Here is a 26,684-nt window from a genome sequence, read left to right on the forward strand (position 1 = left end):
ATATTTTCATCTGGCTGCGTCTGATTTCTCATCTTTCCAGGTTTGAGCACCACGACAACTGTGTGTCTTCGTTGGAAAATTATGCAAAACCTGCATCATCTGAATGAAACTCCTGAAAGTCCTTCACTGTCCATCTCCATCTTTATGTAAGGATTGTTTCTAAGTATGATGAATTTTGCATTCTCAGTGATAAGTCAGACCCCACACAGGAAGCAAACCAAACACAGTTAAAAATGATAATTGGCTCCACCTACCTGACACCATGTCGTCCTTCATTGGGCGGGCCCAGTCTATAATAACAAATGAGTGGCAGCCCTCCATGGCAACCACAGTGATGTTATGGGGTTTGTTCTTGGGTGGCTGCTTTTGGTTCGCTGTGTCTTTCTCCATCAAGATCTCCAGCACATCCACCTGCAGGTACTCCAGAGCTTCATTCAGGGAGCATGGAGCACCCGGATCCTTGCGGATGTAGTTCACATATGGAGCTGCAGAGAGGAAAAGTGGTGATTTTGTCAGTAAATGAGGAAACACAACGTTTTAACGATACATTTCTAATATTTTAATTACAGACAACATTCAGAAATATAGTTCCTCATCTTTTGCTTTGCCCTGCTTGTATTTTTGGTGTTCCAGAGCTTCTAACAAAGCTTTAAAAAATCATTGATGTCCATTTACATTTTCATTTACAGCATTTATCAGACGCCCTTATCCAGAGCGACTTACAATCAGTAGTTACAGGGACAGTCCCCCTGAAAACACTTAGGGTTAAGTGTCTTGCTCAGGGACACAATGGTAGTAAGTGGGATTTGAACCCGGGTCTTCTGGTTCATAGGCGAGTGTGTTACCCACTAGGCTACTACCACCCTTGTCCAGTTGTATTCAGTTAAGAAACTTTCAATGTTATAATTTTTTTACTACACATGGGATGTAAGATCAAAGGTGTGCTCAGGATTTATATCAGCAGAGGAAGAGCTCAAAATGGCTGGAGCTGATTACTGAACGTTCATGCATGCTGCTTCCTCACTCTGGATGATTTAAATCCACGCCCATCAGTATGTCAATATGTCACGTATACAAATTCTTACATCCTTACACACAAACACTTATTATATTTATATACATATTTACAGCATTTGTCTGACGCTCCTATCCAGAACAATTTACATAAGCTAAAATGTCCATCACTGAAATCCGTCATTTGTTTCACTATGACAGGATCTGTAAATACCATTAGTTTAATATCTCAAAAACCAACCTTTTTAAACACATAAGAGCCTCTTTCAATCTAAGTATTTCCTAAAAAGGATTATTTTAGCCTGCTTTTAAAGATCTTTAGCTATTAGAACATCTAGTGGAAGTCCATTTTACCACCTAGGAGCCAACACAGAAGAGAGTCTAGATTAATGCTTTCTTAGTACCCTGAGAGATGGTGGTACCAGTCAAGCAGTGCTGGAGGATCGGAGAGAGGAGTGATGAGAGATCAGAAGAAGGAGGGTGCTGACCCTTCCTTGGCCTTGTAGGCAAGCATCAGCACAGGTGCCTGGGGAGCAGTGGGTCAGGACGGTGCTTTGCTTAGGATTGGAACTGACAACCTTTTTCATTATGGGCCTGTTTCCTTAACCGCTAGGCCAACCACTGCTAACAGAACTGAACAACAGAACTGCTAAGCTCTAGATCAGTTCAATACAGTTCCAAGAAAGTGCCCTAATTACAATTCAGATTAGATTGTAGATTAAAAGAATCAACTTCTTATTGCCACCAGAACAACCGAGTCCCTTTTCATCTTCAAGCATTGATTAAAGCTAAATACTAAGTACGGGACATCTTTTGGTATGTAAGTGATGTCTTTGTTAAATGGCAGTATAATTTAAGTCTAGATATACAGGTATGAGATCATAAATGGAATACAAAGATCTGCTAAATGCTGCAAATATAAATCATGCTTATTGGTTATGTATTATAAATTATTCTGTTCCATCTTTAAATTCTCTGACTTTCATAAATCCAACTACAGACAAACATAATAAGAACTAGATACACACTGATCCACACTACAGAAAATGGCGCAGTTGGAATACACACATAGCTCAAATGATCCCATCCAGTGTTTGGAGGGAAGGAGGATTTGGGGAGCAGTTTAAAAACGGACAGAACACCAACAGAGAGAGGAATGGTGGACATGCTGGAGATCTGGAAAGTGGCGAGCGTGGAGTGTGAAATATTGCAACCATAAATATGGGGGGGGGGGGGGGGTTGCCTCTGAGTCTGGCCAGGACGAAGGCTGTCACAGCTGATATCAGCACTTTTACCTCAGATCCCTTCATCCACGTCCTGGATTGTTTTGTGGGTGTAATACGTTTCAGATGTACATGTGCGGCCACGCTGTGATAGATTGCTCACATGGCTGTGGAGTAAACGGGTGTTGTTGTGTGTTGTAGTGCTGCTAGTTAATGCTGGATCAAGAGAGACAAGCTTGTCCAGTTCTAATGGTGTCAGAGTGTTGGATGTTGGTGCTTTCACAGGTCTGCTCACAGCTGTTTTCCATTGGCCTTCAGTGAGGCATTGTTTGTGCCAGACTCCATTGTTTAGCATGTTTCACATGCAGGATTTTTACCTTTAAATATCATGGTCTTAATTTCTTGGAATCGTTATACAAACAAATTACAAATCACATTTATCTAATCAGATGAACCAGGCCATTATCTATTAACGTAGAGATGACAAATTGTAATGGCTGGGGTTCCTGAGCTATGTGCATCTGGTATTGCCACTGTTCATCATTCTGTCAACAGTGTTTGTGTTGCTCTTGTAATACCATGCTTGTGCATGTTTCTGGTTTGCTCGGCTGCTTCTGTGGAGAAACTGAAAGATAGTTGCACCGAACAACCAGTTGGATAAAATTCAGATATTCAAGCCTCAGAGGCCATCATGGATGCAGTATTGCGAAGGCATGTCCAGTCTTTGAAAAGTTTAGGCTTAGGCAGCCAACCTGGTCGGCAACCTGCTGTAAAATTTCCCATTATGCACAGGTGTGAAGTAACCTGTACAGTGCACAGCTTGGTCTAGATTTCCATAGGTTTCAGTCAACTAGGATTTTTGACTAGACTATGGAGTATGGATGTGACTGACTAATAAAAACTTGACACAAAAAGTAAAACTAACATTAAGTATAATACAGCAACACTGTGAGATAAAGCTGTGCAATACTGATGTATTTCATTCTGATGTATTCTTTATAAGCTGCTAAATTTTGTTCATTACTCATTCACAACAATGTCTACATATCACTTACTGCTAAATATTTCTGTTTTTTTTTATATAAATTTTGCATGATGTAGCACCTTGATATCGAAGCCCCCAGACTGTCTACTTAAACTTCATATTCAAGATATCTGTACATAATGTAAATTGCCATGTTGCAATCCAAACTTTCAACTCAATTCTTCTGTACTTCTAGTTAAAGTATTGCACACTTTATCCTGGACAAGGAAAACTAATTTGAATCTACTCTAATTTATTCAAAATGAAGGGAGACCCTTCTAAACCAGCTGATGATGGTGAACCGCCAAGACAAGCACGTGAAGGCTATGTCTGTGAACAAAGACAGAACTCACAGAGGCATCTGACTACAGCCACACCTGCACACCACGTGTGCAAACAATTTAAAAGAAAAATCATTTGACCATGATTTCAAACTGTGAGTGACCTGAGGTCACTAGAAACCTAGTTTGTTAACCATGGTCCAAAGTTATGTAATGAGAGAGTTTCTTCTGAAACATCTCCTCTGAGAGAGCAGAGGCCAGTAGCCTGTCGCAGAAAATGCTTTAAGCGGATCCAAACCTGTTTTGAATACAGTGTCTTGCTGGAGGCGAGGTATGTAGTCAAAGCACAGCAGAATAATATTTACAGTCACTCCAGGTCACTTCTGCACCCTTGCTGTTCTTCAACTCAACATCTGCATCTAGACATTCAGTTGACCTGCACAAGCATCCCTTGTTCCTGTAACTTCATAAAGCCTCTCCAACATCAGCATTGCTCATCTTGCACTTTAATATTTAATACTTAAAACGACAGATTTTTGGGATATAAAAATGTCTGCATGTGCATATGCATTCCTTTCTTATTCAATTTAAATAGTTTTTTCCCCATAGGTCTCAATTCAGGGAACATTAATTCAAGTTGCCTTATGCATAAAGGTTAAACATAAATATCCTAGTTAATCATAAAGAAACTAATAATAAAAAAATCGAATAGTTTTTGTTCAGGAAAGGCTAAAAGTCTGTAATAAAAGTAATACACACAGACAATATTATTAAAAAGCAAAAGTAGTAATAATTACATTAGATTTGATACAATGCTGATGTCTAGATATCTGTTACAAGAACTGGGGGTTGGTTTGTCCCAACTCTGTGCATGACTTAATGATCTCCTAGAAGTAAAAAACTGCAGATGAAAAACAAGATTGAATGCATGTATCACGTACTGCATTTATGAGGTGATGTGTGGCCAGGAGGTTGGGTTGGAGAGCAAGTACAGGAATTATCGGAAGAGAGAGTTGAGAGCGGAGAGAACTACAGCTGGGGTGAAGAAGTGTGCTGCATGTTGGAACTGTGTGGATTTTTTTTTTGTGTGTGTTTAATAAAAAAAGTGTACGTTGTTGGATAGCTTAGACTCTGAGTCCATTTGTGCAAAATAGATTGGGAGACATTTTTGTCTTTCTCTATACAAATAATTTCATTATTAAATGAAAATAAGGAAATGCTGCACTAAAGTGTTTTAGGTGAATGAATGTTCAACATTATTTTTTTTGTTGTTTTGTACTGTATGTTTGGAACAATTTGGTAACATTTGGATTTTTTTTCTTTTTTTTCTTTTTTTCTTTTTTTTCTATTTTACCTCCTGACATAATTTGTCCCATTTATAATGTTTAGTCGTATATAATTTTCCCAGACACTGTGCTCTACAGATGCTTTAAAGTGTCTTGGCGTACAGGTGCAGTAGAGTTAGTGGCTTTAAAAAGGCTAATTTCCTTCTGGGATTCAACCCTATAAAAACAGTTCTGCTTCTGATGAAGATGCAGCACAGTCTGACATGGACCAATAGGAGTGTGGATCAATTTGTCAAAAACACACGCATACACACACACCTATTACTCCACCTCCAAACATAATTACTCTCTCACATGAAGCCCTTCTTGAAGCCCATCCACACTGACGGAGTACCTGTAAAGCGTTTCCGTCCAGCAAGGTCGAACTCTGATGACGGACTGGAGTTGAAATGCCTTGTGTCATGCTCCGGAGTGGTCGGAGTCATTGTGGTAGGAGGTGAGATGGTGTCCATCACAAATTCATCTACAGAGAAAGGAAAGATATTTCTTTTCAAATAGGAAAACACACAATCTGGCGCTCTGTGCTTAGATTTAATTTCTGTCGCTGTAGTAATACTTGTTCGCGGCGGTGTAGGCAGACACAACAAGTGTGAGCTCTGTTATTGTCACCTTGGGACCATGTCTGCCACCAAACCAAAAATGCAGATAGATTATCTGTGTTTTTATTAAATATTTCTGATTGGCAAACTATTAAATCAAAAATCCTGGAACACAAACACATTTCTCGTAATACTCACAAAAAAAGAGTGTTTTCTAACTTGTTAATATTCCTTTTTTATTTTGCAGTGAGTATGACCCCATATTGTAAGTGGAATTTTCCACAAGGCTGCTCTCGTTCCCAAAAAGGACACTGTTAAAGAAAAATATTCTGTTTTAATCCCACATGAGAATGTGTATCCAGACCAGGCATATGAGGAATGTTTTTTCAAGATCTGATGATATAGACACTATATTGCTGTTGGAAAGCAATTGGCTAAAAGCAATACTCAAAAATTACAAAGCAGCAGGTGGCCTTAGCTTAGAATTTTTAGATAATGACTGCCCTCCAAAGAAATGTTGATGCATGCTTTTGAAGCTTTTCTACAGCCGCTGTGGGCACACAACCTACATTTTTATGGATTTTATGTAAAAACTAAGAAGTGTGATTCTTCTACATCATTGGACAGTGAACTGTCCCTCGATTGTTAAAAGGAGTGCAGACCTTTATTTAAAGTTTGTTTTGAATTATGTCATGCAACAGCATACTTGTAAAGAGACCAATGCGACATTACATAACAAAACATTACACAATAATTTTCATCCTGTCTAGCAGACAGCTGCCATTAATAGGCATCCAAACCCATTCATTCCTAACAGCATGCAGTTGAGACATCTTTCTTGGAGTTAGTCATGCACCTTGAGTGAACTTGGAATAGCCAGCAGCAGATGAAGCAAATGACAGTGGGTTAAGGTGCAAACACAGAATAACAAACAAAAAGAAAAATACAGCTCTGCAGCCAGTTGGGGCCATACTCAGCCAATACCGGTACCTTCTTCTATAGCAAAAGCAGTGCCAGGTGCCATGGTGACTGTTACCATGGTGTCCATTCCCATCCCTGAGCCGTTCTCTGTAGAGGAAGTACCAAAGGCTAAACAATCAGCAGTCTCTCTCAAACATGCACACACACATTGAAATTTATTCACAAAGTGCAATAATACATGTATTGCATGGAGCATGATTTCTAATGTCAAGGATCATTTAGGTCTTCAGGATTTACAGAAAAAAACTGCTTGCTGGTTATCTGTATTTTGGAAAGGAGAAACTACCCTCCCAATCCCTTTTCTCTGAATGAAACTAAGAAAACGAATTTTAATTATGTTTTCATAAACTAAGCTGAAAATGGGTGATAATTGATTAGTCCTTTATTTTGTCTTTCAGCCAATCATCGACAAAACACTCACAAAACTACATAACCTGTCTGATAAATATTTAACTGCTGTAATAAACTAGCATAATCTATTAAGAGTTGAGTTTCTCTGACAATACCTATTGTCAACAAGCCATTTTTCCAGAACATCCAATTAAATCCTGGCAACACAGAGTGCAAGGTCCTGTCTCTTCAGTTCCTCCTGCATTCCTCTTAGATTTCTATGCTCATAACACTGCTTGTTCATGGTGCTGTCAGTGGACATCTCAAACCTGGTCTCTGTTGTACACATCTCAGGAACACATACTCCACCCAGTATGTATATTGCCTGTATTGTTGCCATTTTGCAACCTGCCTCCATACAGTCAATCACAATCAAACAGGTTCTGTATCTGCATCTAGGACATGCATAGCTTGTTTAAATGAGCAATGCCATGCCTGTGAATGCATGCTTCTGGGATCCCAGCTGTTACACAGCTTTAAAACAAAAGGGTCCACCCACTAACAAAAGACAGAATTGCTTCTACAATAGTTGGAGACAGCTGGGTCTTCAGTTGTGGAGCACGGGGAGGCTGTCAGAGGGTTCCCCTGAGGCATGATGCTTGACCACAACCAATATACGTAGTCCCAGTTGGCGGCTGGTAAAGCCATAAATACGTACAGCACTTGAAACGGAATTTCTTCAGGCAACAAATTAAACACAAAAATGACAACAAACAATGTACAGTATTATTTGGTACAGTAATTATGTACAGTGTACAGCATATCTCATTTATTCATTCAATTTAAAAAATAATAATATTTAATTCAGTGGTTTAGGTGAACTAGTTTAGATACAGTATATGAACATCCATGGATGGGTAACTCACCTTCTGGGTAACAGTCCAACACTCCATCTACATTGACCATTGGCAGTCCTAGTTCATCCATTACTGAAAATGTTCCTGGAGGACAGGTTGCGGTGACAGGGAATGAAGAGGGCTCCAGAGTTGTCATCTCTGTTGTGGTGGGGAAAGTAGAAGGTTCAGCGGTAGTGGTCGGCTCAGGCGTAGTGGTGGTTGGAGACGTGGTTTGGGGCTTTGGCCGATCCAGTCCAATGATAGGCTTGCCTCCCACAGTAAGATACTTCTCTTTGGGGTTGACTACTGGTCGTGTGTCCCGCCCATGTCCAAACAGTGCCATTCCATCCTGGTTTAGCAGTGGGGTACCTTGTTCATCTGAGATTGACAAAATGTGATGACAGTGGTGACATTCATGCCATTTTAAATATTTACCGCATTTAGCAGACACACTTATCCACAGTGACTTACAATTAGTAGTCTGCCTGGAGACACAATGGTAGTAAGTGGGGTTTGAACCTGGGTCTTCTAGTTCATAAGCGAGTGTCTTATCAACTAGGCTACTACTACCACCACCACAAGGGGGTAGCACAAAAAATCCAAGCTTTTTTATTAAAGGCTTCTCCCCCACCATGTCACAACCATCTGGCATGGCAAGGCAGGTGAACGAAGATGAAGACGAGATGACGAGGAAGAAGGACACATTCGCACAACGTCACGAAACCGGGGTTTAATTGGTGAACAACAGGACAGGGTAGACATCCGATAACATGGTGAACGTGTAACATAACAACGACCCGACCGTGAACAGAAACGAACAGGGCAGTTTAATATTATAAGACACAGGTGAACACGATTAGGGAACATTACACAGGACTAACATGTAACCCCTTCTGGACCGGGTCATGACACACCCAGTTGAGCTCTGGTTAATCATTCTACTTTGTCCTCTTACTATGATGCCCATGAGTGATGAAAGCAAATCTCTTGGAAGCAAAAGGTAAAAACTGTGCACATACCAAATATAGTGCGGCCATCCTCTCCTAGAACCACTCTTCTTGGTTGCCCCTGTGAGTTCTGTAAAACTTTCCCCTGCTCGTTCATCAGAACTCCTTTATCTAAATCAACAATCTGCAAAAGGTTGCAGGTGGTTATAATACATACTGCAACAATAACAAAACTTTATGAGACACCGGTCTTATAACCTTAAGAAAAAAACAATGTCTGAGAACAAAGGCCAAGCAAAGTATATTAAATATATATGGCAAGTAAATGTGCAATTCATAGTTAATTTCTCCCTTTTCTGACTCATGGTATTGAGTATACACCCACCCATCTGCTTCCATCAGGTCCTGTAATGAACCTGTGTCCATTTTCTTTGTGGATTTCATCAGTGGTAGACAATGCTTTTCCATCTGAAGTTGTCAGGTTTGGTCGTCCATTTTTTCCTGCATATGAAATATGAGAACAAATGCTAATGGATTCATTTCAGATGTATCAGTGTGTTCTGCAAAAAAAAATTAAAATTAACTTCCTGACATGAGAAGAGAGAAGAGTCTCAGTGCTATATAATACAGAATGAAGTTGGGAAATTAATTTGGGAGGCATGGTCATTTTGCCTCTCAATACATTCAAAATGCTTCTACTTTACCTTGTCCTTGTACCTTGTTCTCTTTGTAGCTGCTCCCTCTGAGGATACTGTCAATTCTACTTGGGCTGCGCAGCCTAGATCCAACCACTGGACTTCGTGGCAGGGCTGATGAAGATCGAGGATCAGATGAGGCTTGAGACAAATGAACTGATCTTTGGGAGCCTTCACCAGAAGGAGATGTTCGACTAATTGGTGATCGTAGCACTGAGCCTTGTGATGTTTTCTCATTGCCTGCACTATCTCTGTCACTGCTGCTGCGCTGGTCAGATGTTAAAAAGGGCTTGGGGATACTTTGAGAATGAGGAGAAGAAGAGGGGAGGTTTGATGTCGAGCCATTGGGTTTAGGAGCAATCTTTGTATGCTGTGCTGGCATTAACCTACCAGGGAAACGAGACCCGTTTTGTCGACTTGCTATTACTGAGGAACGGGACCTTCCATTTGAACGTCGCGGATAAGATGGAACCGGTCGAGAAGTGTCTGGTCTGCCCTCTCCATCCACACTCTCATTCTCAGACATCTGTACAGCATTGTAAGGTTTGCTCTGTACTGAGGCTGTTGGTTTTGGAGCCGCTGTTGTAACAAAGACATTGTCAGCTTTCTCAGAGTCCTTTTTAGTGTCTTCATGAAGATAAGTCTCATCGTGGTCATTGTCACTCCTTGGGTTTCCTTGCTGAATGCGATTATGTGGCTTGGTCAGAACACTTTCTGAGGGTTTAGGAGATCCAGAGTCTTTACTGTGCTTTGAATGAAGGTGTTTGGAATGTTCTCCGCTTTTATCAGTAGTGTTCAGTGCTTCTGAAGCAGCAGGATGAATGGATCTTCCAAAACCTGTAGATGAAGACGACTGAGCTGTTCTGCTCCATGGAATTCTGCCATCCTTTCTGGGCTGATATCGATTTACGAACCCTGACCTACCTCTTCCTGAGAGTGAAGGGTTTATCCTAAATGAATGGCCAGAAGTGATACTTTGACTGCTGTCTTCTGTTTCTTCTTTTTCACCATCATGCTCATTTATGTCCTTGTCCTTTGTAGAATGGCCGGTGGCAGGTTTAGAAGTTGGGACTTCATCCAAAGTAGTGTCTTTTAATATTTTGTGGACATCAAAATTTCTTTCGGTTCTTGTGTCCTGAATGCTTGGGTAAGGTGAGCTTCCTGCAGATTGTAAGATTTGAGACCTGTCCGTTGAGGAACCTACAACATTTTTCTGGGTGCTAATCACTGGCCGACTCACTCTAGATGGAACAGTATATTTTCTCCCATTAATGTAGGCATAGCCAGAGCCTGTATGTCGGCTTTTTGGAACTGAGGGCTTACTAGATGCTGCCTGTTGACTAGAGCCTGATAATGATGGTGAAGAAGAAGGACGTGATGATGATGTTGATGGGGAAATTGTTGAAGATGATGGTGATTTTTTGGGTTCTGGATGCATTTCATTTGATATTGAAGTCAAAGGTTTCCTGACCTGATCACTATTAGGCTCAGATGGGTAATGGGAGGTTATTCCAGGGGTGATATGTTGCCCCACTTTTGTTTTCTCAGTGGAATCAAGAGAGAAAGGGTTTGGTCTTTGCCTATGTCTGGATGTGTCTGTTGCTGTGGCACTATGACCATTGATATTTTGTTTATCTTCAGCAGAGGGCATTTTGTTATTCGGTGTTCCTGCGTATTCATTAACGTCTGTAGCATCGTTCTTTTTTACCACGTCTTCCTTTTTTGGTATATCGGTTGGTTCCTCTTCTTCCTCGTTCTCCTTTTTTCTTCCCTTAGTTGAGCTGGAAGTTGTTCTTGTTGAAGTCCCCACATTTTTGATAGGGCTCCTCACGGCAGAGAAAATACTGTGGTAAGACCTTGTCTGGGACAAAGGTCTTGTCCTTCTTGTAATAGGAGGAGAGATGGTGCTTATTTTGTTGGGCTCCTCTGTCACCCGAGTTTCTTCATCCGTGTCATCATGTTCATCTGTGGAAGTGTGTCTGGATCTCTGTCTGTCAGAGGTACTGGAGTGATAAGTAGCCGCTGAGGCGGCAGTGCTAGCTAGCAACAAGAAAATGTATGTATTTATGATTTGGTTAAATACATAGACACATAAATGCTGGCAGATGTAAAGTATGGAAGATGTATAGTCATACTTGGCATTGCGACCATGATAGCTTTGGTTTGTGGCCCCTGGCCTCTCCTGTTGACTGCTCGTATTTTAAAAATGTAGCGATTGCCTGGTTGCAGGCCATCGATGGTGGCTGAGGTTGTGCTGCCTCGGTATGTGATAGATTTTGATCCAAAAGGCTGAAGAGCAGGAGCATAGGACAAGATGTATTCTGTAAAGGCCAAGTAGTCTTTTTAGATCACAGCACAAAAAAGGTTACCTGTTCCTTGCAAAGGGAAACATCGAAGAAACATTTTACAGTTCAGCCATAAACTCAAGATCTTATTCTGGACAGAGCTGGTAAAAATGACCTCGTATTCTTCCATTGGGCTCTTCTGGTGGATCCCAGCTAGCAGAGACAGCAGTCCCCTTTCCTCTGATTGGCTTTACTTCAAAACTTTCAGGCGGACCAGTAGGAGCTGTGGAAAATGAAACATGATGTTGGGGAACCTAAAACTGAGCTGAGCATGACAACAAAGACGCTGAAATGAAAAGAACCAAACAGGCAGGCAATAAATGGTCAGTCATTTCTCGCCAGCATTTATAATACTTTGCATGTATGATTTCTTGAGAAAGCTGGAACAAAAACTAACCAGAAGATAAAACTGGATATGAGCTATTGCATTTGAATTCATTGCAACATTCTATAGTCATAATGAGGTTTATTATTATATGTGTTTTGCTCTAAGTAGGGGTGTAATGGTATAATGGTGTTTTTTTATATTTTCTTTGTATTAAAGACAACCTTTCTATGTGCCACGTCAACGCAACACCATTACTCTCTGCATGCCATCACCGCAGTAATCCCATAAAAATAATCTCTACTCCTGATATTTAGCCTGTAGATAAAGGCTGCAGTTTCATGATTCTGTATGAAATTCACCCGTGCAAATTTGATTCCGCATTACATCTTGAGCGTACTGATCTGTGACCCTCATACCATCCCAATTCGGTTTTAATACATGTACCATTACAGCCCTAGCTCTGAGCTTGCTTAAAATTACAGTTATTCTTTACCAACATTTGTATTTATTTTTTTGTCAGTGCGGGCTCACCTGATTCAGGTGTTCTCTGAAACACAGATGTGCTCCACTTTCCATGACTCTCTCCTTGAGAAATGCGTATGGAGAACTCGTACATGCTGTCTGCAGACAGGCCCTCGACCAGGAATCTTTTCTGTGTAGTGTCTTTATATTCCCAACGTGCAGACTCACCCTTTTCCCTGAACCTCACTGCGTATGCTCTGTGCGAAAACACAGATAGTTAGAAATAGCTATAAAAATCTGACAGCAATCACTTTATTTGACAATAAAAGGTCTTGCATCGACTTGCAATGTCCCTTTAACATTTACTTTAATATTTCAAATTTTACCTGGAACCTTCAGGCACACTCTTCTTTTTTTTATCTATTAGTGGGTCCACCCAAGTGATGAGAACAGACTGAGGAGACATGACCCTTGCTGTGATGTCCTCTGCCTCATCCACTGGCTCAGGCTCTGAGACACAAACCCCAGGGCCTCAATGTACGTATCTGTCTTTGAAAAACCACGATCAGTGTAAGTGTATACAGGGTGTCGTGAGGGGTACCTGGAGGCATTTTTTTGCTCACGAGGGCCGGTTTGGCTGGTGCGCTCCTCCCCAGGGCTCTCTGTGCCTGCAGTGATACCACATAGACGGACTCAGATGCTACGAACAGAGAGGGATACCAAATACGACCACGTATCATTACACATTACACGTTACATGCTATTTACTCATGTGAATAGCTTAAATGAATAGTGCATTTGGCTAAGTTATGTCATATTAATAAAATATCAATACAGTATTAATACAATAACACATGTACCAAGTTTGGGTTTATTTTGGTTGCGCTGATCAGCCTGGGGCTGGGACACATCCACCCTGCTCCTGGTTACTGTCTGCACTGGGGCTGGCACTCTGGCCCTCACTGGTTGACGTGGTCCTGAAGAGGATTGAGGGGCTCTCAGTTGTCCCCCTGGTGCCCTATTAGCTAAGGGGCGCGGGGACCCGACCATTGCTGAGAGAGAGCAAAGAGAAACAAAAGACGCTAAGGTGTTTTCCTAAAACCCCACTGCATGGAAAAATGAAGACCAACACATCTATTTCTCCTGGCATTCCTCTTTTGTAGTTTTCTCTGATGATAGGGGGAAACAGACTTCAGCTGCAGCATTATGTAAGTCTGTGTACTCCCCACCCTGTTATCTCTTATGTGACATTTGGGAGTAAGACTCAGAGATTTAATGGCGTGTAGAGTGTGTTTGCCATTCATCATAAACACTCCCCTGGCCACCCACCCGCAGTTTCTACTATTCCACTGTCTTATCTCTCATTTGTGTGAACTTGGACTGCAAGTAAGCCAGTCAATTCCTGTTATCTTTTGCTCTATTTCTCCCTGCTTGTCTAGTGAGGATAGTGAGAGCGTTTTTTTCTTTCTTTCTTTTACTGCATTCAGCTCTAAACTATTAGGAAGCAACAGACTGAGCATGACAGTTATTGCTGGATGTGTGTCCCATGCATATTGCACACTGCGCTGTTATGTTTGGTAGAGGAATATCTGAATGAAAAGAAGAAAATTGATAGAACCTTAAAAGTTTATAGGCAACTTAGCATTATTAAATATGAACATTGTGTTGCAGATTAGCCTCATCCACATAATTGTAAATAATAGGGGACGAGTGCCACAGGAAATATTCAGTCCTCCATTTTGAGATGGCCTTGTCAGTTGGGTGGGCAAGGCCAGATGAGGTGTCATGGACTAATTTAGGATGGAGCGTATGAGTTTTCTTGGATCAGCAATATGACGTGCACTCTTAAGCTGACTGAAAGCCATGTATGGCCTGATTTTATTTATGTTGTGAAGTGGCATGAAGGAAAGGTGGTTCTCAATCATGACACTGGTTTTAAAAAAAACTATTTGGACCTTTGTACACATGAACCTTTACAGTCATAAACGCAAGCATCTAAAACACATTCAACCACTTCCCATGAAATGAATATTTAAAAGGGCCAAAATCCGCAACTCATTTTCTCAAGTTTCATTTTTCAGAACTTAATACAGAGATGGGTCTGGGAGTCTGCCTGCCTCATACTGTCTGGATTTGCACCCCATTACTTTCCACTGTCTGTCCAGATTCTTGTTCAGGACCATTCCGTTCATGCTCTGGGTACATGTTGCTAACTATGAGAAACACTGGCTCTATTAAAACTTCAATACAGGCAAAAACAGGCACACATACAAACACAATCTTTGATTCTATTCAGTTCCTTCTCTCTCTTTACCATTCAACATCATGTCCCAAACGGACTGAAAGCTTTATGTTATTTGAACCAGTTAGATCTTTTGTCCTAGTCTGAATAAAACTTTTAAAAAAAAAATTAAAATTAAAGATTTGAGTAATAATGAGTACAAAACTACATTGTACTTCTCAATACCATCGCTTACAGGACTTCTTAATTCTGAAGATAGTTCCTCATGGCACTAGCTATATTTTTAAGGGGTCATTGTGTTGCTGCCAATCATTTGCATGATGTCATTAATCCCTAATATCTAAGAAAATACTGTATTATATCCAGTCTTCCACTGTTAGTGCAGTCAGCAAAGTGTTATGACAGCACCATGGCAATCACAAGACCCAGTCAAAACCAAGAAAGTCAACTCTAAGGCAAGTCAATGCTCTTATGCTGGCCTGCTAATGCAGTAATGTGGCTGGCCTGATCCAGAGGCTTTTCCTGCATTCCAGTGGCAAAGCAATATCAGTCGATTGGCCCCAGTCTGCCCACTATATGAAAAGAAAACCTGTAATACTGTCATGGCTCTGTAGTTACTCCTTTGTGACTGTTCTGAGGAGAACTCATTTGGTTTATATCAATTGATTCTTTCTTCCCTTTCCCCCTTTTGGAAGGCCATTTTGTGAATAGTTTGGCTTGGAAGCACAGTGGACTCTAAAAGAAAGAGCAACGTGGGATAGAGAAACCCATTTTGACAACTTTAATGCTGCCAGATTGCCACTGTCTTTCCTGGAAACCAGGACTGTCTGTACAAGAGCCAAGCTAAATTCCAGGATCTTTCAAATGGGAATTCTTTTTACAGGTGTATTTGCAAAAGTATATCTTCTTACAGTCAAGATCCAATTTCTTGGTGAGGATGGGAAATTACTCTTACACTCGATGCGAAGATGTCCCTTCAATAAGATTAGCAGGAAAGCGGTCTTACCTGTGGAGTTTGCAGGAGACCCACTGACTATGGGGAACCCATCAAGTTTAACCCATTCTGGTCCTAAACGTGTAAACAAACCTATAAACACAAAACCTATGAATCACAACTTTTCCCAGTTTGAATCAGTCCTTAATTCCTTTTTGACTCGTTTGATGAATACTGGGAGCCAAGTCAATACACTCAAAACCCTGAGGAACATATGCAGTTTAAACCCGGACATCCAAGTAAGTGTGTGTTATTAGCATTTTTTATGAATCATTCCTAACATATGCAACTAATTCTGAGGTCAAGAGTTACTGCTTTGTTTATTAATAATCCATATATAAATTCCCAACCAGTAAACAATATCCATGCACACACTATCCTGTCTGCCCGTGGCATCAGACTGAATTCTCAATTTTGGGTTGCTATGTCTGGTATAGCAATATTCAGTTCAGCTTAAAGATAGACACTTTTATGATCCCAGAGGATTATTTATCTTGCTCTTCACAATTAATTGCGCTCCAAATATTTAGTTGTGGGGAATGGATTGTTTTTCTGGATCTTGTTTTGAGGGAGGAAGAGGAGGACAGAGATTCCAGAGTTTTATTGTGGCGAGCGTCGGGCGAGTGGCCGGCTACCACAACACAATGGCTGGTTTTATGGACAGGACTTTGGTTTGGCTAGAAAAACATTGGTTTGGCCTCATCTCTGGGTGCAGGCAAGCACGAGCCCACCAGCTCAGAGAAAAAAATGAAAAAAGAATAATTAGAAATGCAGACTGGACTGATTAAGAACCTCATACGCCTCATGTGTGTGTAATGACATTAACTGCTGACTTTGGTTTTACAAGGTGAAATTAAGAACAACTAGAGAGGCTATAAACATCTAAACATAGCTCTCATAAAAGGCCTAAAAAACCTACTGTCTGCTTTGTTGAAGTGGCCACCATTTGCCTTTGTATTGTAAAGTGGACGCACGCCATAACACTGATAAAAGATGTCCCTTAAAACACACGCACACACAAAAAACCACACTAACCTCGCGGAGTCTCTGCCCTGAAGACTGGTTTGCTTAGACCGTCCTTGTTCTCTGCACTCATCTTGAGAAAGTGCAGAACTCCGGGCTCTGAAATACACCGCATTACTTAAGTCCCACCTAACCATCACATGAACACAAGACCACTCAGGAGGCATGGAGACTACATCAAGCCCTAATTGTTAAAATATATTTCCAAATTCTTTTTTTTTTTTTTATGACACTACTAAGCTTTAAATGCTGTTATATCACAAATACATTGGAGTACATTTAAAACAGAACCTGGGCATACACAGATTTCTACTTTGATAAACTAGTGAAAAAACACTAATATTAACAAAAATAAATAGTAATAATGATAATTTCAAAACAAGAATATATTTCCTTTTACTGTAAAGAATGCTTTAAAAATAATTATTTATTATTTGTAACAATTTACAAACTGCTATGTGAACAATTTTTACAATTTTAAATCTAATTATTTGGTGCTACTACCAAATTTCCCAGAAAAAGTAGATCGGGCTTCAATACGTGCTGCTCAAGCTCAAGGAGCAGAAAAAATTGGGGAATGTTGAGGATAGTTGGTGCAAGGAAACTGCAGCAGATGAAAACCACTTCAAACTTATTTTGTCTTCAGAATAAAAAGATGTCCAGGGTAAACCCAGGTATACCCATCTACTGTCCAGAGTAGTCAGGAGCTAAGTGGTGACAGAACAAGAAAAAGCAGGACAAGTGTGTGCCTATAATTTAAAATCTGTCTGGAAATACACAAAGGATTTAACAGACACAGAAGATCTGTGCTCAGTTCCCCAAAATGTTTGGAACAACCTACCAGCAGAGTTCCTTCAAAAACTTACTTCCGGTTTTGAAGACAAAGAGTGGTCACATATTGATTTTGTGTTCATATGCTGCATTTTGTTAATTGATGAAAAAAGATATTGACATTGAGTATATAATTAACTAGTCTTTGTCTCACTTATTCACACAAATTGAGCAGCAATTGTTCCTAAAAACAACTGTTGTCCTGTTTTCTCTGCCTCCTCCACCAGCTCTGCTTGTATTTCGATCTCTACAATCCATGCCATGCAGAAACAGAAGCATTACCCAGTTCTGTCAGATTTCATGAATGAGGATTTCTAAAGCATACAGTAGAGTGGTGTAAAAAAGGGTTTTTTTTTCCATGTTGCACATTTAAGATATAAAACAATTAATAAAACAAATTAAAATTTTAGTTAAAGTAAACAAAAAAAGTGAAGGATTTTATTATTCAGTAAGAAAGGAAAATCCAAACCTACATAGCCCTGTGTGACAAACTGATGATTCCCATAAACCACCCCCCCCCCCCCCCCCCCCCCCCCCCCCACCTTCGTCAGAATTGTTGTAGTTCAGCCACATTGGAGGGTTTGCAAGCATGAACCGTCTTTTTAAAGTCATGCCACGCCACCTCAATAGGATTCAGATCAGGACATTGACTAGGCCACTCCAAAGTCTTCAAAGTTTTTCTTCAGCCAAGAAAAGGTGGAATTGCTGGTGTGTTTTAGATCACAGTCCTGCTGCAGACCTAAAGTTCGTTTCAGCTTGAGGTCACAAACAGATGGCCAAAAATTTTGAAGTTCTTTGGATGTTTAAAGGTCCCCTTACATGAAAATGTAACTTTCTTGAGGTTATTTAACATTAATACGAGTTCCCCTAGCCTGTCTGTGATCCTGCAGTGGCTAGAAATGGCGATAGGTGTAAAAAGTGCTTTGGTCATTTCGCTCAGCCGTTCAGAAAGCGACATCTCAGATGGCCCAATCTGGAATTTGGCCCGTATGATGTTGTCCAGGAAGAGGTTAGCTCGCCTTTCTCATGACCAGAGAATCATTTTAAAATGATAGCAAACCAGAGACACTTGAAATAAAATGTAGGTCAGCATTAGCTACTTGATAATAACTGGAACAGCATGAACAAACCAATTAAATTACCGAACACAGACACAATATTTTGAACTCAACTTTCAGAGACATCCTGCGGTAGTCGCTGAATTTCAAGTTCTTCTGGCACTTATTCATCTGGATCAGATTCTGGGTCAAACTGGAAAGCTTGAACGACGGTACCGTGGCCACAAGCTGGACCCACCCACTCCCCTCCCCCCACCTTGCCCCACATCGCTCCTCCTCATTATCATTTTAAGCTACAGACAGAGAAGCTGGCTCAAAGTGTCTGTAATTCTGCACCAAAGCTGAATTTTCAAAAAGCGACTTTCGATACAGTATTAGTGGACCACTAAAGCTATAAAAGCTTATAAAATTTGCATGTCATGGGACCTTTAAGTGATTCCTTCATTGAGGACAGGTGTGGCAGTAGTCAGGCCTGGGTGTGTATAGAGATATTGCTCTCAGGTGTTGGGGGCGTTGCCACACAGGGACATGTAGGTTTGGATTTTTAAGTAAAAACACATTATGTGTTAACTTGTGTCAATTTATTTTTTGATGCTCTGAAACATTTAAATGTGACCAACATTATAATGTGACTAACATTATGTGACTAATGTCCTGGAGATGACTGTGCAGTTGAAGAGGTATCTTTGGTCACATGTCTGAGAGAGGTATATGGCTTATTGCTGCTGAATTTGAGATCAGAATGTAGCAGACGGGTTTGTGATGCTTTTCAAAGGAATTGTTTCTATTCAATATGAAATGGACCATTGGTTAAGGTTGGTAATCTATACATGGAAACACATGTTTGTCAATGGCTTCAGTAACTACTTTTATAGGTTTAGCATTGTCTCACACGCATCAGGGCTGATGTCTTGTGAGAACATGAAATTGTCCACCTTACCTACATCCTCTAGCACCTCAGACCGCCTTTCTTTATCCACAGTGATGACCCTCAAAGACTTCAACGACTTCCCATAGCCGATGCTATATCGGTCAACTGGACGGCCATCTAGCTCGTTTGGAGCATCCCATGTGACCTTCAGTCCTCTTTCCACGGATTCCAGCTTCACATTCCGGGGTCGTAGTGGCTTCTCAGCTGCATTAAAACAAGCAGAATTGAAATTTTTAATGCTAAATATCATGACCTGATGGAGACCCATTTCTTCTGAAAAGACAGGCCTGATTTTCTTGGTTTACTGCCAGTTGAAGAGCAGTTCTTCTAATCCCAGTGATGAAAACTGCATTTACTAAATCTACCAGTAGTCAACCATTCTTCAGATCATTCCTAATGCAGTTTCCTTCACATGTACCAATCACAGAGGTAATTACTTATACACAATTACATCAGAAACAAACACAGTGTAGCTCTGGGCCCTGTACCCATAATGCTCCATAATTATTTCTTCAGAGTGACAGCTTGGCTTTGTATGGGCCATGCAATCTCTTCATCTGCTATAAACATATTGATATCCTTTTGGAAGCACATCACACATTTTTTTTTTTCTGAAGAGACATTACACATGCCTGAAATTTGCTGTTCTTCTCCAAAGCTCCATCTGTGACCATTAGTCAATTTATGATCTGGGGTGGTAAAAAAAATGAAATCAAAAGTAAGTCTTACATAAACTGTTTATGGTTCAATAAGTGAGCTGAACGTTTGACATCTAGATCTGGAGGCTTTAACAGGTATTTAGTGACTGTTGGAATCTTGATTTTTATTGCTTATATTTGTATGCCAGGCTAGGGCAGGTGGTGATTTCGTTTTGATTTGATAGTTTGCCTCCTCATATGTGTGTGTGTGTGTGTGTGTGTGTTTGGGGTGTTTTGCTGAACAAAAAAAGTCAAATTTTCATTGCTAAATTGCCATAATATTTTGAACTGTTACAATGCATTACAAGTTAGCTGCCAATGCACTGCCCCATTGCAATATATGTGCAATATATGTGCACCAGGGGTAGTGGTGGCTTAGCAGTTAAGGAAGCGGCCCCGTTATCAGTAGGTTGCCGGTTCGATTCCCGATCCGCCAAGGTGCCACTGAGGTGCCACTGAGCAAAGCACCGTCCCCACACACTGCTCTCCGGGCGCCTGTCATGGCTGCCCACTGTTCACTCAGGGTGATGGGTTAAATGCAGAGGACAAATTTCACTGTGTGCACCGTGTGCTGTGCTGCTGTGTATCACATGTGACAATCACATCACTTCACTTTCTATGCTTTGGAACTGGTGAAACATTCTGTTCCACCTTGATTTGCTAATTAGGTCCATTTGTCTGATGGATGATATAAATAATCAGTGACATTAGTGACTGGATTCAGTTCATGTGTGCATGACAGATCTTCTCCCTTTGGAAGCTGAATTCTGGTGATGTTTTCCAATAATAAGAACCACAGCATTTTGTTTCACTCTTTGTTTGTGTGAGCGTCTGAGCCGAAAAAGGTAATTTTGACATGCCCCTGGTGTTGTTTTTACAACTGGGGTGTGCCTCCATGGAAATATGTGGATCCTGGGATCCTTATGCCATTACGTGCTCCAAGGAGTGCACCTGCTGGTTTCACCTAAAATGAACAAATGAGAATCAGAATTCTAGGTCTACAGTAATCTGATTAGATCTCACAGTCAGAATCAGAAAAACTTCATTTCATTTTTTATTATTTGTGTGGTGACTGCCACATCACACAGACACAGAGAGACCCAAGACAGTAGAATATTGTAAGAATAAGATAATAACAACAGTAAAGGTTAAATAAACACATCTGAATAGAGTATAATAAAACTCTACACTGAATAAATTAAATCAAAATAAAAAAAAACAAATTCTATATGAATCTGTAGAGAGGAAGAATGCACAATGCAATCCAGAATATCATTTCAACCCACCAGGTGTGCCGATACTTTCCATTGTTGCCAGTTTGTTCATTAGTGAGAAAAAAACGAAACCTAATGTGGATAAGGGATGTCAGGGACGTCATGACCACCTTAAGATCCAGCATCTTATGGCGTGTTTTTTCAGATGGGTTTGCATGTGATTTCCAGCTACGCATATGTTTTTCAAAAGAAATAAAATTCTCTGCTGGGCATACAGCTGGATACGGGACATGTCAAAAGTGCTCTACGGAGGTAAGGTCACTAAAGAAAGCAGGCTGAGTTGCACCACCTGCAGCACCTCGAGGTGTTTGAGACCACAGTAGCAGGGTAAAGCCTGCAGTTGTTATGTTGTAGAGTCTGGTTGTATTGCCAAATTACCCCATGCACAGGTAACTGCCATTGTTTGGCCCTTGTAGAGACTTATATATTCACAAAGTGACCTATTGCCACAGACCATTCTTGGTAAAAGCCCAGCATCTTGGTGTCCACTGTCCTCATACTGGTTCTTCTTATAGCTGGTTGATGTATGATATTTTTTACACCTTTACAACATGAACAAAAGGAGCCAACTGATTAGAATAGCTTCATAAATAAACTACAATCTACTGTTTTTGCTTATTCGTTGAAATTCTGCACAAGAGGATATGTTCCAATACTTTCAAGAATGTTAAATCAGTGGGGTTTATGGCCTACTTTCAGTATTTTAGCCAGAGGCACCAAACATTTTAGGTTCTAGACTATTCTTGCACTTTTGCCAGAAGCGAAAGCTACAAGAATGCTAAGTGGAGAACTTGGTGGAGGATATCAACCAGGTGTGAAAGAAGTCAGACAGACATAATCAACCATCTCAACTTGGTCATAAAATGTGTCCCATGAAAATACTTCTCTTTAAAATAAAATGTTCATGTCATCCCTATCTTACTTGAACAAATGTTGTCATTACAATTACAGAGCCTAAACATGAACTTTGTTGCAACAGTTATGTAAAGTGCACTCTATTGAAACCCTGTTGATCGTTACCCAGTAATATTATAACCACTTGATAAATTAATGTTACTGGTGTGGGTGCCATAGCCCAGTGGTTCCCAACCTGGGGTCTGCTAGAGGGAATTTGCACAATTCATCTGTGCTGAGGTTACCAAAATAATAAAAACTCTGTATAATTCTGTAGATGCCAAATAGCCTACAGAGCAAGGCGAGTACAATAAGAACTAAAACCTACAACTGCTGTTTATTTTTTGCATATAAAAGTTTCATTAATCACTTTATTATGTTAATGCGTGTATGTGGGAAGGAATTGAGGTTGGGAGGCCATTAGGTGCAGGTCTGGGACTCAGCACAAAGCAGACTATAATAATATTATAATTATTACTATATGACTACACATGACACCACATTTACTTGACATGACATATGTCATGTGCCCATCATCCAACTCTACGAATAAATATGATTGCTGTATCATTATGCCAAGTAACCTTTCATAAGAGGTGGTTATCAGTTGCAAACTCACACCTGAGAGGCAGGCACCAAATATTCACAGCTAAGCAAATATTCACACATTTTCCACTGAGCAATCTTTAATTAATTAAACATCTTCAGCCTTCTTCACTGTCATGGTCGAATGGAGGGAATGCCTTACTTCTGTTCACACTCATTCTCTCAAATTTTCTCTGTTACTTCCCTTGGGTTAAACTCAAAGCTCTAACTATCACTGTCGGTGAACACATCTTACCAAAAATGAAAAAAAAAAGTCGATATTTTGGAAGCATTATGTGTTCCCAAAGCTGTCCTTCTTTTGAACTCCTGACACCACCCAAATCAACCATTATCAACTCACACACTCCCACTCCCCCTTTCCAACCCAGACCTACTCAGATTTGAATCTCTCATTTCTCACTTCTCAAAACATGATGCACCTTACTGCTTCTGTTATGTAAAGTTATTTATCAGTGTCCATAGTGCAATATACATTCATAAAACTGTTATTGTGTATCATCTTTTGTGTGCAGTGCAGTGGTGGCCTAGTGGTTAAGAAAGCAGCCCCGTAATCAGAAGGTTGCAGGTTCGAATCCCGATCTGCCAAGGTGCCACTGCACCGAGCAAAGCACCGTCCCCACACACTGCTCCCCGGGCGCCTGTCATGGCTGCCCACTGATCACTCAGGGTGATGGGTTAAATGCAGAGGACAAATTTCACTGTGTGCACTGCGTGCTGTGCTGCTTCAAATGCATAGGCTGTGTGATATTTTTTTTTTGCTTTTATATAGATATTAGTGGTCCCCTAATACTATATTGTGAACCTATAGAATTGAGCAGGCATTCACGGAAATTACTTTAGCAACATCATTCACCAACCACAATGTTTGCCGCAAATGAGAAGTCATGTAACCTTTCCTCTTATGAGGATATAAGGGATGAAATTCTAAATCACCTACATTATCACCTACATTCCACACCTTCTACACGCGAACATTTCGTATTAAGATTGCTGCTCATTTTGTGTGTCCAAAAGTACCTGTGCGTTCTCCAACTGGGAATGAGAAAGGAGGGAAGCGTGCAGTGGAAAAGTGGAGTGGGAGAAAAGTGGAGCATGGAGAGCTGGAGTACACAGCTGCTGACCAGGGTCCCTGGACGCATTGAGTGACCTAACTCACCGAGCATTTCCACCGCACAGCACGGCAAAGAGCAAAAGAAATGAAGAAAGAGAGAGAGAGAGAGAGCGAGAGAGAGGGGAAGCATTATTGTAACGTGGCAGCTAACGCCACCTCTCCCAGCTTCCAACATGTGTTTGCTCTGCAGTTCTCCCTGCAATGCCTTCACAAAGCTTGAAAAGAGAGAGAGAGGCTCAAAATAGCAGCACTGTAACCATCCTGACTCCCAGTTAACCAATTAACACCTTTTAGAAGCTTTAAATACTTTGGCGTCTTCTACACTTTTACAGCTACTGCATTGTGGAGAACACACTGGCCAGCTGTATGACCGCATGGTACGGAAGCACCACTGCTATGGACTGCAAATCCCTGCAGGGAGCGGTAAAGACTGCAAAGAAGATGATCAGATCTCAGTTGCCCTCAGTTGCAGAGCATCCATCACTGCAGAGTCCAGAGGGAAGCTGCCTCCATCCTCGAAGACCCCACTCATCCCCAACATGGACTGTACAGTCGAGAACAATTCCTTCCCCGCTGCCATCAAACTCCAGAACAGCTATTAAGCATTTGACCAATGGACATAATCACCTACCTCATGCTGTCATTCTTGCACATTAAGCTCTTTTGCACATTTTTTTTACTTATTATATTTATTATATTTAAAAGTTCAACATCGTGTGGACAGCAAAATAAAAATGTCATTACACTGAGGGATGTGCACTGTCAAGAAACATTATCATGATCTTGCAATAATGAGATGCTGTGGCCTCATCAATCCCTCTTGCCCGTTGGATCGGCTTTCCGTTTCAAATCCCAAACTGCACTCGCACAGGGGGGGTCACGTGGTCACTGACACAATCAACATGAAGACAGAATCCAAGTAGCGACATGAATTCAAATGTCAACGCCCAGCTGATCCGCACATGTGCTCAACAGAAGCAGTCCATGTTCAGACAGCGCGCAATAACAAGAGCAAGCATATGACAAACAGAACCAGGCCCCATTCTCTTCTCTGTTCTTATAGGGTGCAGGGCCTGACATTTCATGACCACAGTCAAATTAGATCACCAGCACAGAAAAGAACTTTGCAATTCCTTAACAGTTATAGAAATTAAAAATCTCTTTATTTATTTTTCAAAGACTGCCGGGCGAATTTAATAACAAAGCTTATGACCTAATAGTTGCCATCTTATTTTAATTTTGCATTCGTGCATGGGGTACGCATATTCGGTATGGCGCAACCACGTGATTAACAAGTGGAATCACATTTTCCTCAGAGGAACAATACCCAGAGGAGAAAGCCATATTCATCTTCCAAATCCCAATCTGCTTCTTTTATGACCTGCGGCACGTTAAACTCCATGTGCAGGCTGCTGGACTGCAGCGCACACTGACAAAGCCTGCCTCTCCAGCTGCTCCCACTTCTCTGCCCTTCTATGAAGTGCTGAATAGTGACTTCCCGTTGTAATGCAGATTATTATTCAGTGTCTCTATGTAGCATAAATATATATATATATGAATTCAAATACTTATGCAACTAAAGGGATATTATTTCAGCCAGTTCCAAAGACTATGAAAGAATATGAAATTTCAATTTTACAAAACGGTTACATTTTGCAAAATTATTTGATTAAATTTAATCCTGTAGAGCAAGTAGATAAAAGATTATAAGTAAATGTTCTTGTTAGTAACATTAAATACTTCTATTAAACTAGTCCAATATCACTATGTTAACACTACTAGTAGTAATCATAATGATGATGATAATAATAATTTATTACACATTAGAAAAAAAATCTTGTGGTGCTCACCTATCAGGAGTGGGCATATGGTGCTGAGAGGGATGAAGAGAGCTAGAAGAGCCCCTGCTGCCGTGAGAGACATTATGCGAATTGTGCGGCAGACTCGCCGTGCGCGCCTCAGCAGACGCTCCAGACAGACGTGGGGACGTGGGCGCGCAGGGATTTGTGCGGCGGTTTGTCTCCCTCTTCTGGCAGACCGTGGAAGTTCAGAGCTTCGAAATTCCCAGCGTTGCCAATGATTGGCTTTCTGTGCATTGACAAATTCATTTTTTGATTTTGGGATTGGTCTCAGCAACTGGTTTGTTGCAAGTATAACCAAATATTACACTTTTATATTTTTAACATAAAAAATGTGTAACAGGTAGGGAGAAGGTGTGCAAATGTGTAAAGTGAAAATAAAGTAAAAAAAAAAAGCTTTAAGTATTGTATTGTAAAGTATTAGTTATTGTGGACGCCTGCAGAAAACACTTGGAAGAGGCATTATAGGGTTAATGGTTAGGGTTAATCACTGGAAGTCCACTAGGTGACAGTAAAGTATATAGGTGGGAATCAACAGACAGGTGGCATGTGTTGGTAGATGGACCAAGTTTTTGACCACTATCACGGAATCTTACGCAATTTTCTTAATTCACGCTGTTGATCTCAATGTTCTGTCACTACTCACCATTTGTATGTTTCTGTTTATGGACTGTCATATTAATTATGGATTAAGACTCTTTGTGCACAATAAATAGACATATCAAAAGAAGAAGAGTAAAGCTCGGACAGCG

The 26,684-nt window shown here is 40.7% G+C and overlaps 1 protein-coding gene across 5 annotated transcripts in view; it reads right to left on the reverse strand.

Annotated features, from left to right (window-relative positions):
* Window positions 1–26,039, reverse strand: part of fndc1 (fibronectin type III domain containing 1) — a 33,826-nt gene extending 7,787 nt beyond the window's left edge. Inside the window, exons 1-17 of one of the 5 annotated variants that reach the window (XM_029002699.1) lie at window positions 25,924–26,039; window positions 19,500–19,694; window positions 16,683–16,769; window positions 15,660–15,740; window positions 13,272–13,463; window positions 13,013–13,111; window positions 12,798–12,921; window positions 12,481–12,668; window positions 11,737–11,844; window positions 11,412–11,597; window positions 9,286–11,316; window positions 8,967–9,082; window positions 8,654–8,765; window positions 7,665–8,012; window positions 6,418–6,495; window positions 5,223–5,351; window positions 255–485 (exon numbers count right to left, since the gene is read on the reverse strand). In XM_029002699.1, coding sequence (XP_028858532.1) covers window positions 255–485; window positions 5,223–5,351; window positions 6,418–6,495; window positions 7,665–8,012; window positions 8,654–8,765; window positions 8,967–9,082; window positions 9,286–11,316; window positions 11,412–11,597; window positions 11,737–11,844; window positions 12,481–12,668; window positions 12,798–12,921; window positions 13,013–13,111; window positions 13,272–13,463; window positions 15,660–15,740; window positions 16,683–16,769; window positions 19,500–19,694; window positions 25,924–25,996 — 4,378 coding nt within the window. In that variant the 5' untranslated portion in view covers window positions 25,997–26,039. Of the gene's footprint in view, window positions 1–254; window positions 486–5,222; window positions 5,352–6,417; window positions 6,496–7,664; window positions 8,013–8,653; window positions 8,766–8,966; window positions 9,083–9,285; window positions 11,317–11,411; window positions 11,598–11,736; window positions 11,845–12,480; window positions 12,669–12,797; window positions 12,922–13,012; window positions 13,112–13,271; window positions 13,464–15,659; window positions 15,741–16,682; window positions 16,770–19,499; window positions 19,695–25,923 lie in introns of those variants that run through there. The other 4 variants (XM_029002700.1, XM_029002702.1, XM_029002701.1 and 1 more) reach the window with 4 other exon arrangements.
* Window positions 26,040–26,684: the final 645 nt, after the last annotated feature.

This window comes from Denticeps clupeoides, chromosome 14 (genome assembly GCF_900700375.1).
Source record: "Denticeps clupeoides chromosome 14, fDenClu1.1, whole genome shotgun sequence".
Taxonomy (NCBI): Eukaryota; Metazoa; Chordata; class Actinopteri; order Clupeiformes; family Denticipitidae; genus Denticeps; species Denticeps clupeoides.